The following is a 13,317-nucleotide window of genomic DNA, read 5'->3' as shown; positions in this document are numbered from 1 at the left end:
ATGGATCCGAGCTGGCATGGAGCGAACACACATCAGAACCGGACCTGCGGCACCGGCTCTGCATCTCATGCTTTCACGCAGAGACCACAGCTTGAACTCTGAATACTTTCGCTTTGTTCTGAGGGTTTATGCTGCATCAGGTGTCAAAAATAAAAATACCATCAAAAAGTTTATTTAGAATTTTATATTCATGCCCGACGATAAATTACCGTATTTCCCGCACTATAAGGCGCACCTAAAAACCTTAATTTCCTCAAAAGCTGACAGTGCGCCGTATAATCCGATGCGCCTTATAGTGCGGAAAATACGGTAACCATGAATATTTAAACTAAGCAAATAAAACAGTTTTTGTAGGAATGTGGAAATCATTGTAGATCCTAAACTTCATCTATTTTGGGTTTGATTGAATAAAACTGAAGATTTAATGTATTTTTATAAATAAAAACATGATTTGGGTCACTTTCTATCTGACACCACCTGCTGTGTGTATAGTCGCATTTTAATGCTGTAATTTAAAGCAGATTAGAAAAATGTAGTTTTATCTACCAGGAAATTACTTTGTGTTGTTTCATTTGATTTGTTCTTTAATCTTAAAATGTTATGATTTTATAGTTGTTTAACTCTGTCCTCATATTATTTTGATGTTATTCTCAGATGACTTTATAGAAAAATATAAAACAGCCATAATTTTATGACTATTCTTGTAATATTGCAACTTTATTTTTATACGACGTTTTTTCCTATTATTTTTGGCTTTATTCTCGTACAACTTTATTTTCATTACATTTTAACTTTATTCTCATAGTATTTTGACTTTCTTCCAGTTTGACTTCATTCAAATGATTTATAATAAAACCTTTCTTGCCTCTAACGCTCTGTATCTAACATTTATGTGATGGTTTTAGTTTTCGGTTCATACCTTTGTTCTAAAATTGAAGAAAATGTTTCTCCATCTGCATCATCCTCCTCTGCTGACGGGACACATTTGTTTCATTCAGGGCCGTAGAAAATCCCCCCAGGGGCCTCCAGTGGCCCCCGAGCCTCACATTGGTTGAGCTTCTGTGCTACGTTTCAACACAACCAGCCTGACATGTTTGGATCCAAGCAGTTTTATTTCCTGAGGCGTCAGAGCTTGAAGGCTTGCCGGATGGATTTGCTCAGGATGAAGCTCCTGGGCATGCGGCCGGTCGGGTAGATGTCGCCGCCGTCGTCCATCGCCTGGCAGCTTCTGGAAACCAGACGGCTTTGATTAGGTCACATCCTTCCCACAGCGGCCCCGCGCTCCTGCAGGTACTCACTTACTCGCCTCTTGTACGGCCAGAAGCCGTTTTCAGGTTCCTGGACGAGCTCGGTCTGCTTGTGACCCAGTTGTTGACGAGCACCGGGCCCAGTTCGGCCGGGCGCCGGAGTTTGGTTGGCAGTTTGAAGCCGGTGTCATGTACGGCGGCCTGCAGGCCCGTGTTGCTCCTCGGCGAGGCGGCGCCATCGCCGCCCGGCTCGTCCTCCTCATTGGGGAGGAGCAGCAGCTTGAAGAGCTCGTCTTTTGGGTTAGACATCGTCTTCCTGGTTCTCTTTTCCACACAGGAGCAGGTTTTTGTTTAAATGTGCCTGAACCCTAACAACAGAACCTTTTGAAAAATGCAACAGAAACGATGCAGAACTGCCAGCGAGGGGCTCGTTATGGGCTAAAGAGGATTTATGGGAGCCATTTGCACCCAAATCTGCTTTTAAATAATTTATTAAATTGGCTGAAAACTACAAGAGAGGAAGAAAAACAGTAAGGGGGGATTTCTGCCAAAACGTCTGAAATTTATGTGAAAAAACAGTTTCTGAGCTCAAAACGTTTTCAACATTTGGAACGCAGCAATTTCCACATTGTTTTCATCTGAGATTAATCAGGTTTTTTATTTTAAACTTTTAAACAATTCAAAAATTTTATTTTTTTTTTCTAGAAGTTTTCTTTACAAAGTTTAAAGTTTTGAGATTATTGTCCAAATTTTTTTTAGAAATGAAAGGAAATTTCTGAGTTTGTAAAGTCAAAAATCTGTTTTATTTTAATCTCAAGAAATTTTTTAGATTAATCTCAAAACATTCTTGAAAATATTTGTACATTTCTAAGCTTCAAAAGTCACAAATTTTCTAGAAAAATCTGTCATTTCCACTTTTTCCAGAAAATTAACCTAGAAATTTGAGTTTTTTTCTAGCAAATTTTTGACTTTACAAACTCACATTTTCTGAAATATTTCTGAGATTAATCTCAAAATTAGATTTTTTTTTCTAGAATTTTTTTTGACTTTTTAAACTCCAAAATCTTTGTGTTTTTATGTTGAAAACATTTGAGATCGATCTCAAAATGTCAGATTCTCTGGCAGAAACGGGCTCGTCTTGTTTCCATCCAGTGGCTGTTGTAAAATACAGCTGCTGTTCCGGAAAGTAAAGGTGAAGCAAAACCTGAAAATTAACTCAATTTATTCATTTTCCCCCAATAAACTGCAACAGATTCTGCAAACTGGATGCCAATCGATCGATCAGACAGATGGATCTGCATTATTTATAAATATTACAAAACATAAATAAATTAACTACTTAGTGGATAAAACTATAGAAGAAAATCACAATATAACGTACATTTTTTGTAGATTGCTGGTGAATGAATGAATGAATGAATGAATGGACGGACGGATGAGCGGTTGTATGGATGGATGGATGTATAATTGGATGGATGGATGGTTGGATGTATAGTTGGATGGATGGATGGTTGGATGTATAGTTGGATGAATGGTTGGTTGGTTGGACGGATGGATGGATGGATGTATAGTTGGATGGATGGTTGGTTGGTTGGACGGATGGATGGATGGATGTATAGTTGGATGGTTGGATGGATGGATGGATGGATAGTTGGATGGATAGATGGTTGGATGGATGGATGGATGTATAGTTGGATGGATGGTTGGTTGGATGGATGGATGGATGGATGGATGGATGGATGGATGGATGGATGGATGGTTGGTTGGATGTATAGTTGGATGGATGGATGGTTGGATGTATAGTTTGATGGATGGATGGTTGGATGTATAGTTGGATGGATAGATGGATGGATGTATAGTTGGATGAATGGATGGTTGGTTGGATGGATAGATGGATGGATGGTTGGATGTATAGTTGGATGGATGGATGGATGGTTGGATGTATAGTTTGATGGATGGATGGTTGGATGTATAGTTGGATGAATGGATGGTTGGTTGGACGGATGGATGGATGGATGTATAGTTGGATGGATGGTTGGTTGGATGGATGGATGGATAGTTGGATGGATAGATGGTTGGATGGATGGATGGATGGATGGTTGGTTGGATGTATAGTTGGATGGATGGATGGTTGGATGTATAGTTGGATGGATAGATGGATGGATGTATAGTTGGATGAATGGATGGTTGGTTGGATGGATAGATGGATGGATGGTTGGATGTATAGTTGGATGGATGGATGGATGGTTGGATGTATAGTTTGATGGATGGATGGTTGGATGTATAGTTTGATGGATGGATGGTTGGATGTATAGTTGGATGAATGGATGGTTGGTTGGATGGATGGTTGGATGGATGGTTGGATGTATAGTTGGATGGATGGATGGTTGGATGGATGGATGGTTGGATGTATAGTTGGATGGATGGATGGATGGATGGATGGATGGATGGATGTATAGTTGGATGGATGGATGTATAGTTGGATGGATGGATGGTTGGATGTATAGTTGGATGGATGGTTGGTTGGTTGGTTGGATGGATGGATGTATAGTTGGATGGATGGATGGATGTATAGTTGGATGAATGGATGGTTGGTTGGATGGATAGATGGATGGATGGTTGGATGTATAGTTGGATGGATGGATGTATAGTTTGATGGATGGATGGTTGGATGTATAGTTGGATGAATGGATGGTTGGTTGGACGGATGGATGGATGGATGTATAGTTGGATGGATGGTTGGTTGGATGGATGGATGGATAGTTGGATGGATAGATGGTTGGTTGGATGTATAGTTGGATGGATGGATGGTTGGATGTATAGTTGGATGGATAGATGGATGGATGTATAGTTGGATGAATGGATGGTTGGTTGGATGGATAGATGGATGGATGGTTGGATGTATAGTTGGATGGATGGATGGATGGTTGGATGTATAGTTTGATGGATGGATGGTTGGATGTATAGTTTGATGGATGGATGGTTGGATGTATAGTTGGATGAATGGATGGTTGGTTGGATGGATGGTTGGATGGATGGTTGGATGTATAGTTGGATGGATGGATGGTTGGATGGATGGATGGTTGGATGTATAGTTGGATGGATGGATGGATGGATGGATGGATGGATGTATAGTTGGATGGATGGATGTATAGTTGGATGTATAGTTGGATGGATGGATGGTTGGATGTATAGTTGGATGGATGGATGGATGGTTGGTTGGTTGGTTGGATGGATGGATGGATGGATGGGGTTGAATATTTCAGGTTGCCAGCTCTGTTTCCATAGCAACCACATGACATCACTGAAAGCTGCTTGTTGAAATTACCTACCTTAGCAGAATGTTTTATTTGTTTTATTTATTATTTGTTGCTTTTGTTCCTGATCGAAGCTTTTTAGCTTTTTTTTAGCTTTTTTATTTTTTTTTAGCATTTACTTGAGTAAAACCACGTTCAGGAAAACCAAACGGTTTTTCCTCTGGTTTCTGAAGCAGAACTCTGAGCTGAAGCTTTAAATATTAAATCAAAACAAGCATCTTGATTCTCCTTCCAGTCATTTTACCAGCAGGGGACATAAAACCAAAAGCAGCCAAGCAGCAGCTGCTCTGCAGATTCTAGCCGAGCTCCTTACTCTGCTGCACGTTTCAGTGAGCACTGCTGAACTGCAGGGCCATCTACTGGCCGGAACGGGAACTACAGGGAGGAACAACAATGATGCAGAAACTCTGTGACTATTTTTAAAAACAATTCAGTTTGATTCACAACAAACCTGCTAAAACATGGCAAATAAAAACTTGTTTTTTGTTAAACTTATTAACAAAGCTTATATTTATGCTAAAGGACAAATAAACCCACTTAAACAGAAATCAGTTGTTTGTTCCTTTATTGCCTTAAATAGTAATAAAACATACAATGTGATGTCGTTAAATTAATATCCTGATAACAAAAGATGAGCTTTCAGTTTCAGTAAACTACAAAACCTGTCCTCATGAACAACATTAAATAAATTACGATTAGTAAAAATGAGCAGATAAAATGTTTGAGTTTGTTCAGAGAAAACAAAAAGTGGCAAATTCAGATGTTTGACATTCAGTCATGATTAAATTTCATTATTTTTAAGAAAAACATTGGAAACACGGCTGGCTTTTCATTTCCAAACTATTAAACTAAAAATGATCGGATTAATTGGTAAAAAGAAAAAGTGAGAAGTTGGAGGAAATGGAACAATCTGCAGCCATGAACTCTGTGACTCGTGTCTGTACCATAAATATGATCAAATCAAACGACGACGTGAACTCGAAACATTTGTTCTGTTTTAGGAAAATCTGATACTTTAATTTGCATTTAATAACATTTATTCTGCATGAGTGGGAAGTTTTAACACCAACGTTCACATCTGGCAGTGAAACCCAACCCGAATGATCAGAAAGACAAAGTGCTGACACAGACGGTCCTTTGTCTGGACCAGGGTGTCCAACCTGTGGTTCGGGGGCCATTTGTGGCTCAGGACTGATCATGTGCGGCCCCCCACGGCTTCAGTTGCAGAATAATACAAGTTGGACCCCCAGTAAATGGAGACTTAATATTTTTAATCAGGACAAAATTATCACAAAGGAAAATCTTCCTGCAGTAGAAAATATTGGAAACATCACAATTTATTTCTTTGAATGATTAAACCTTTTCCATTTTCTTGCAGGGATCAGTGACTTTTAATCAATTTAATAAAGTTGGCTGATCGCAGCAAGCATTTTAAAAAAAGACCAAAACTCTGATTTCAGTGACTGAAACAAGCAGGAGCCAAACTCGCAAAACTTTATAAATTTTTCATCTAGAATAATTAAATGTATGCCTTTCTAACAACAAATCTGACTACTGCACATTTTAATTAAAGTATTGCAATGTTTAGTTTATTGTTGGAAAAGTAGAATAACATCTTTTGGGCCAAAATGTTGAACTTTGCTGCATTTCACCAAAATGTCTTACTGGGAAAATCTTGATAACTTTTAATTACCTCACAGATCCAATAAAGAAGAAAAACTGATTCCTGATTTCTGCTGTAAGCTCTCCGCCGTTAAAAGCAAAAGTCAAAGTGAATTTAAGTACATCTTAAGAAATGTCGCCCCAGTGGGTGCCGTCGGCTCCATTAACGAATAAAACGAGCATTTAGGCGCCGCAGTTCATCAGGGACATATCGTCGCTTTGTGCAGCTTAATATCATAATGAACTATTTGGAATGCATCATTTGTTGGGTTGTGTTTTCCAAGCGTCAGGAATTATTTGCGAGGCAATTTTATATTTATTCTGTTGGCCAGAGTCGGACGGGAAAAATGGAGGGAAATGAGGCCGACGGCCCGGCAATTACTGATCAATATGATCTGATCGGAGCTCCAAATGGGACCTTATCTAATTAATTTGTTTTATTTTTAGAACATCAAACTGCAAATATTATTCCCAACATGCTAAACTTTAACCTGGCTCTGTTTTTTTTTTTTTATCTGAGTTAGCGGTTAAATGTTTTTAAATCATGTTTCATAAACTGACTGGGTCGAAACTGAATTTTAATTAAACACAACAATTAACAAAACGCAGCAGATAAAACTGAAGTTTAGTTTTAGCAGCTCTGCTGCTGTTCACAGGGTCTATTTTAGCAGCAAATCCTCGTCTGTGTGTAGAAAAGATGTTTTTTCCTCTTTAAATCATTTTAAATGTTTAATTCTCATTGGAAAAGTGGCCACTTTAATAGGTACAGTTTGATAACGGTTAAACCATGTTGATTTGAGCTCTGTGGGTTTGGATTCCTCACACAGAAAGAGATTTAAATACCAGCTAAAGGTGTGCCAGGAAAATATCCCCACAGCACCATACTGCCACCACCACCAGGTTGGTTAGGCCAAATGTCTGCCATTGAAAAACGACCAACGTTTTTCAAAGCTTTTATGAATTTAGCCTTCCAGTTTCCTGTCCTCATCATCAGCAGTCGTGCTGCGTTTAAAGTCACGTTATTTTCTTCTCTTCCTGGTTCTGAAGCTCAGTTTGAGCGGCTCGTTTTCACCTCGTCCAGAAGCCGATTAGCTACTTATGCTAGCAAGGTGCGTCAAACTTATTTTGGGAATCTGTTATTCCATTAAGTTGCATTTATTGCAAGTATTTACGGCGGTGAATTCGGGCCATTGTAGACGGAAAAATAAAAAGTTAATTTTCGCCAAGAAACTCAACATTTCTGAGTTTAAAAAGCTAAACATTTTCTAGAAAATGTTTTTAATTTTCTAGAAAAAAATGTGGGAATTTCTGAGTTTCAAAAGTTGAAAACTTGGTTTGAGTTTATAAATATAACAGTATAACTTTTAACAAATGTTAATATTAAGTAATACAGGTTTTGAAAGTTATATTGTGATTTTTTTGTAGTTTAATGCATAAAGTATTTTATTTTTATTTTATTTTTTAAAGAAAGGGATTCATAAATAATTTTAGATCCATTTGCCGTATAGAAAGAAAAACATCCAGTTTGTAAATCCTTTATGATCAGCGATGAAAACAGAGTTTGGGTCACTTTTACTTAAAAAATGTACAAAATGGGAGATTTTAGATAGAAAAAGAAAAAAAAGACGTAAATTTACACCAAAAACTCACTTTCTTAAATCCTCCATAAGCCAGAGTGCGTCTACTGAAATTAAATCATAAATCATCTTTACCCGTTTAGAGTTTAGATAACCTCTAACCTTCGTGCTAATTTGGATTGTTTTACATACAAATGAAAACTATAATGAAACAAAGTGACTCATGCTGTGGTTGTGTGCATGTAGGTTTAGAGAAAGTACAAATTTATTTAAATATACTTTTTTATATTCATAAGTATGAATTTAAAATCCTGTTTGAGACGTTCCTCAACTACCAACGAAGAAGAATCTGGACTTTCATGTTTTGATTCTGATTTAGGTTTAAATAGTTTATGCATCCAAAAAAAAAAAAAAAAAATCTGAAATATTCATAATTTATTGAGTCAGGTGATGTTTATCCATCCATACATCCATTTTCTTGCACCCTTGTCCCTTAATGGGGTCAGGAGGTGCTGGTTCATCTCCAGCCAACGTTTCAGGCGAGAGGCGGGGTCACCTGGACAGGTCTCCAGTCTGTCGCAGGGCAACACAGAGACACAACCATGCACACACACACTCACACCTAGGGGCAATTTGGAGAGGCAATTAACCTGACAGTCATGTTTTTGGACTGTGGGAGGAAACCGGAGTACCTGGAGAAAACCCACCATGCACAGGGAGAACATGGAGACTCCATGCAGAAAGACCGGGAATCGAACCCAGAACCTTCTTGCTGCAAGGCAACAGCTCTACCAACTGCGCCACTGTGCAGCTCAGGTGATGTTTACTGATTATAAAATATATTTTTTTCTTCCATCTTATTGCTTATTTTTCATATATTGCTAGTAAAACTATTGACCTGAGTGGAGACATGCTGCATGTTTTTGCTTCAACAGAAAACTAAATGAACGAATGATTTACGAATTAAACTGAAAAATGAAAACATGAGGAGGAAAAAATTGATGTTGCACTTCAGTTCCAGCAGGGGGCGCTGCAGGTTTGCTGCTGCAATCTGCAGACTGGCAGTAAATGTTTAAAAAAATCTGCTTTCAAGATTTAAAATTAAAAAAAAAAACTTTTAGTGCATAAGCTTTGAGGGAAAATAATTTTCTGCTAATAATTTATATTCAACAGAGAACTGTGTTAAACGTAATATTTAAAATTTTAAATCAATTGTCAGAATCATCAAAATGAACAGAAATAAACTCTAATTACTGAAATAAAACACTTATGACATCATAATTTATTCAGTTGTGGAAAATGGGAGAAAACATTTGCTTGAGTTTATTTTGACTAAAATCTGAGCATTTCTGAGGTTTCAACCTTGAACCTGGATTAGTTTGGACATCAATATCTAGATAAATGTTTAGTCAGAAATGCAGTTTATTAAATTACCAAAATAAAACTCTGGATCTGCTCTGTGTTAAAACAGCCGGGACGGATGAAAAACTATTACAACTCTATAAAAGTGCACATTTAATCCTTACCATATTTATAACTGGACAATATTTTGATCCAACTTTGATCTTTTAAGTATTTTTACCTGGAAACAATCTGGGTTGGATCTTGATGTTTATTGCTTTATAATCACTGCAGCTTTTGCATCATAACTGAAAGGCTGCGTGAACTTTAACCTCACCTGGAAAAATCTCAACACTTTTTAAGAGGAGTTTTGTATGAAAATGCATAATGCCAAATTATCAGACACAAAAAACTTTAGTAAATTCCTAGTTTTTGCTGTTTTATATTAAAAGATTTGCAAGTATGACACAAAACGTCTTTATTTAACTGCTAAACATTTTGAATGCCAGTTTGAACGTGTGAAAACAGTTTTAGATAAAGTGGAGGGAAAATTCGTCCTGCACTCTTGCACAACATGGCTGCTGATCTACGGAAAGCTGTTTTGGACATTTTCAGCTGCTAACAGTCAATCATCATGTTTTCCACTCATTTCTACTATTTCTATGTAATGTCACAGTTTCAAACTAAATATTTAATTAGGCTAAGTTTTTATTTGCAAGTTAAATTTTAACTACAAACTAAATATTTAGCTTGGTAGCTAAATATGTACGTAGCTTTGATTTAAACATTCAGCGTTTAAATATTTAGCTGAGATCTATCTAATATTTAATTTTAGATATTTTATGGGGTATATTTTGTGGGATTAATAATTGTAAAAATATTATTGTGCTAGCCCTAGCTAGCTTCCTAACAAAATATGTAAGTGCTTTTGAGCTAAATAGGATGGTAAATATTTAGCTAGTTCTGAGCTAACTCTCTAGTTAGCTACTTAGCTTTGCAACTAAATATTTAGCTCTGTTTAGCTTACTAGCTAGATAGTTAGCCAACTGTAGCTTGATTTTTAAGTAGCTAACTAGAGCCATTTAGCTCAGAGCTAGCTAAACACTCAGCGAGGTTTAAGCTAAATTTTTAGTTGGCAAACTAACTATATCTCTGAAGTAAATATTTAGTTCAAGTCAAACTGTGACATTTAGAAATTATTGAATAAAATTGAGAAAATATAACTTTGAAAAACTAACCCAGTTTTCTCTCGTGGCTAAATATTGCTGTTAGTTTTTGAGTCGAGGAACTGAATCTCAAAGCCGAACATGAAGCCAGGTTCAGTTTTATAAGTTATCCGTCAGGTAAATAAATGAGCTTAACGTCGTTTCTGGGATTTATTTTTGCCTGGATTTGCATCAAAAGTGATTTGAAACTCAAAAAAAAAAGAGAAATGAAGCTCCTCCAGCTGAACTTCGATATGGAGTGAGAAAGAAACTAAAACCGCTCAACAATCTGTACAAGAAACTGGTTTTTCAGTATAAAAGCCTCAAGTTTCAGGATTGAATCAGTAGCTCGGACGTGTATTGCTGAGTCAGCAGTCCTGCAGTAGTCCACATGTTTCCAGCACCAGAACCTCCAGGGTGTGCTGCTGCTCCCGGATCAGTGCAGTAGTGCAACCATAAAATCGGACTCCACGGCGCGCGGATTAGTCCTGCTGGGACCGGACCGGTTCTGGCGCCCGGTGCAGAGTCCCGTCCAGGTCGGCAGCAAACAGCTCCTTGTAGAGCGGAGGGAAGAGCGTCCGGACCGCGTCCGGGTAGACGGTTCTGAACGCCGCCAGCTTCTCCGAGTGGAGGCCGCAGAGCGCGCGCAGCGCCGACGTCTTGCACCGCAGCTGAGCAGGAAACGCAGAAAGAGTCCACTGATCAAGTTATCAATCGATTCATGTTTAAATATTGCATCATCAGAAGGACCAAAACATAAAGTCAAGTGGAAATGTTGGCATTTAAAGGACCAAAATGATAATAATTCAAATAAGTAAAAAAAGACAAAATCAGGAAAAAGAAATGTTTCCAAATCAGTTTCTATCAATAACAAACTGATGAAACTTCAATAAAACCCAGTTTGTCTGAGTCTGGTGGATTTCTGGTTGAAACATGTTTGTTTTTCAGTCAGGGGGCAGAAAATCCACAGATTTTACTCAAGTAAGTAAAAAGTAAAGTGCAATAAAATACTCCTACAATAAAATACAATAAAATAAAGTTACTCAGGGAAACGTAACCAGTTCCTCCCCAACGCTGCATCAGACTGAAGTGATAATATTATGGGAATAAAGTCCCAATATTTAGATTTTAATCCCATTTTATTCTCATAGTTTGCAGCTCCAGGCCCTGGAATACATATTTATAAATAAAATACAGTGAGAATAAACAGATATTCCTGCCTACACATTGATATGATCAACCTTGCAACCTCCATATTCATATAATAAAAATTATACATTAAAATCCAAAGAATATTGCCTAATTTGCGTATTTGATCATGTGTGATCTTAAATCAATAATTCCTTAATATTGATGGGAAACGTGGAAAAATGTCATAATAAATGGAATAATCTGAGAGGAACTTGTATTTTTATCAATATTATGGAATTATTGACTTAAAACAGATGAAAAGTTTCCTTAGTGAGCTAAAATATTGGAAATAAAAACTGGAGAAAAATACTTGGTTGGGTTTTGTGTTTTTGCAGTGCAGTGAAACCTGATGAACTGAAGCAAACTTTATAAATTGGATTATTTTTTACAGTGTTTTCATGCAAAAGGATAAAAATAAAAACTTAATCTTTTAGAAAGTTAAAGTGCAGAGAATGTTGCACTGATTGTGTCATGTTTTAGTTTAACTGGATTTTCATTTTATGTTTATTCTAATAAAACTAATACATGAATCATAATAATGACTAATAATAAAACTTAAACTGGTTATACTTCCGATATTTTCCACTAGGAGGCAGCATAACCTCAGTTTCAGTTAGTATGCTGGATTTTTCTCTGAAATATGTTAATTTTTTATTTCATTCACTCAACAATAAATATGAACAGTTAAACTGGCAGAAATTATGAATGAAAAGCAGCAGGAAGAAGAATAAACCTAAAATATCTTCCTCAACTCAAAACCGTTAAGACAAATCTAAAAAAAACACAGAAGATATCAGCTTATTTAACGACACATCGCTTCATAATAATGATTTTCAAATTTATTTTAAATGCAGAAAGAGATTTCTTTAAATGCAGTGATTGTTGGCACGTTTAGCTCTCCGTCATACCTTCTCCAGAACTCCGTCGTCTCTGCGGTTCTTCTGCAGGACGTGCTGCAGGGCCGACTCGGTTTTCCGCTGCAGCTTCTCCACCTGCAGCTTCTCCCGCAGCCACGACCGGTCTGCAACGAGCGCACACACACACACACACACACACACACACACAGATAAGCACTAAAAAAACAGAACGGTTGGAGTGAGCGGAGGGAGGACGTACCTGCAGAGAGCAGAACGAACGCGGAGAAGAGGGCGATCTCTTCCTCGGTCAGCTGCAGCGAACACATGCTCTGAGCGAAGTCAAACACCGACGAGATCAAATCGTCGCAGCCTGACGGGAAAAACGCAAAAGATTCACTCTAAAAACTGACTTGGATTTAAAATTTAACTCGTAAAGTTTCATCACGATATTTTGTGGTATTGTGATAACGATGAAAGTCATGATAAGAATTATTTATTGAGAAACATTCACTGCAAAAACACAAAATCTTACCAAGTATTCCTGTCTAGTGTCCAGAGCAAATATCTTAGTTCATTTGAACGAAACTACATAAAAAGTAACTTTTCAGCAAGAAAAACGTTAAAACTCGACCAAAAATGTTTGGTAAGATTTAGCATTTTTGCAGTGTACCCATTACGCTTCTTTAATCACAAAAATAAGTGTGATTTGTATCATTAAACTGCACATCCATTTAATCATATTTTCAAATTAATTAATATTTACTGGTACTTTCATTGAGCAAACTGTAAAAACAGTAAAAACTAACAATCCCAACAATACAGAGAGTTTATGGAGGTTTTAAACAGCGTGACAATAATAAATCTGATAAGAAATTTATCACCATAAATGATAAACAATACAATAAACGCACAACCAAATG

General features: G+C 37.1%; 2 protein-coding genes across 5 annotated transcripts in view; both read right to left on the bottom strand.

Annotated features, from left to right (window-relative positions):
• Nucleotides 1–1,091: 1,091 nt before the first annotated feature.
• On the bottom strand, nucleotides 1,092–1,611 carry LOC145551186 (uncharacterized). Its single transcript, XM_081605562.1, has 2 exons — nucleotides 1,303–1,611; nucleotides 1,092–1,228 (listed from the first exon to the last, which is right to left on the bottom strand). The coding sequence occupies exons 1-2, from the start codon at nucleotides 1,554–1,556 to the stop codon at nucleotides 1,126–1,128; spliced, it is 357 nt and encodes a 118-aa protein (XP_081461688.1). The 5' UTR covers nucleotides 1,557–1,611; the 3' UTR covers nucleotides 1,092–1,125.
• Nucleotides 1,612–5,112: 3,501 nt separating this feature from the next.
• The window catches only part of LOC103462988 (nuclear receptor ROR-alpha A-like), a 60,930-nt gene continuing 52,725 nt past the window's right edge, over nucleotides 5,113–13,317 (bottom strand). For all 4 annotated transcript variants that reach the window (XM_017304193.2, XM_081605561.1, XM_017304195.2 and 1 more), the window contains 3 exons: nucleotides 12,657–12,767; nucleotides 12,449–12,561; nucleotides 5,113–11,020 (listed from right to left, as the gene is read on the bottom strand). In XM_017304193.2, coding sequence (XP_017159682.2) covers nucleotides 10,832–11,020; nucleotides 12,449–12,561; nucleotides 12,657–12,767 — 413 coding nt within the window. In that variant the 3' untranslated portion in view covers nucleotides 5,113–10,831. The remainder of the gene's footprint in view (nucleotides 11,021–12,448; nucleotides 12,562–12,656; nucleotides 12,768–13,317) is intronic.

This window comes from Poecilia reticulata, chromosome 3, assembly GCF_904066995.2.
Source record: "Poecilia reticulata chromosome 3, P_reticulata-male-v2, whole genome shotgun sequence".
NCBI lineage: Eukaryota > Metazoa > Chordata > Actinopteri > Cyprinodontiformes > Poeciliidae > Poecilia > Poecilia reticulata.
The sequence above is the reverse complement of the archived record's forward strand: the minus strand, read 5'-3'. Positions and strand labels throughout refer to the sequence as shown.

Bases quoted from the DNA above. Each gene is read 5' to 3' on its own strand.
- LOC145551186 (XM_081605562.1), bottom strand. From the start codon at position 1,556: ATGTCTAACCCAAAAGACGAGCTCTTCAAGCTGCTGCTCCTCCCCAAT. The intron at 1,229-1,302 runs GTAAGTGAGTAC...TCTGGTTTCCAG, and splicing joins TCTGGCCGTACAAGAGGCGA to AAGCTGCCAGGCGATGGACG.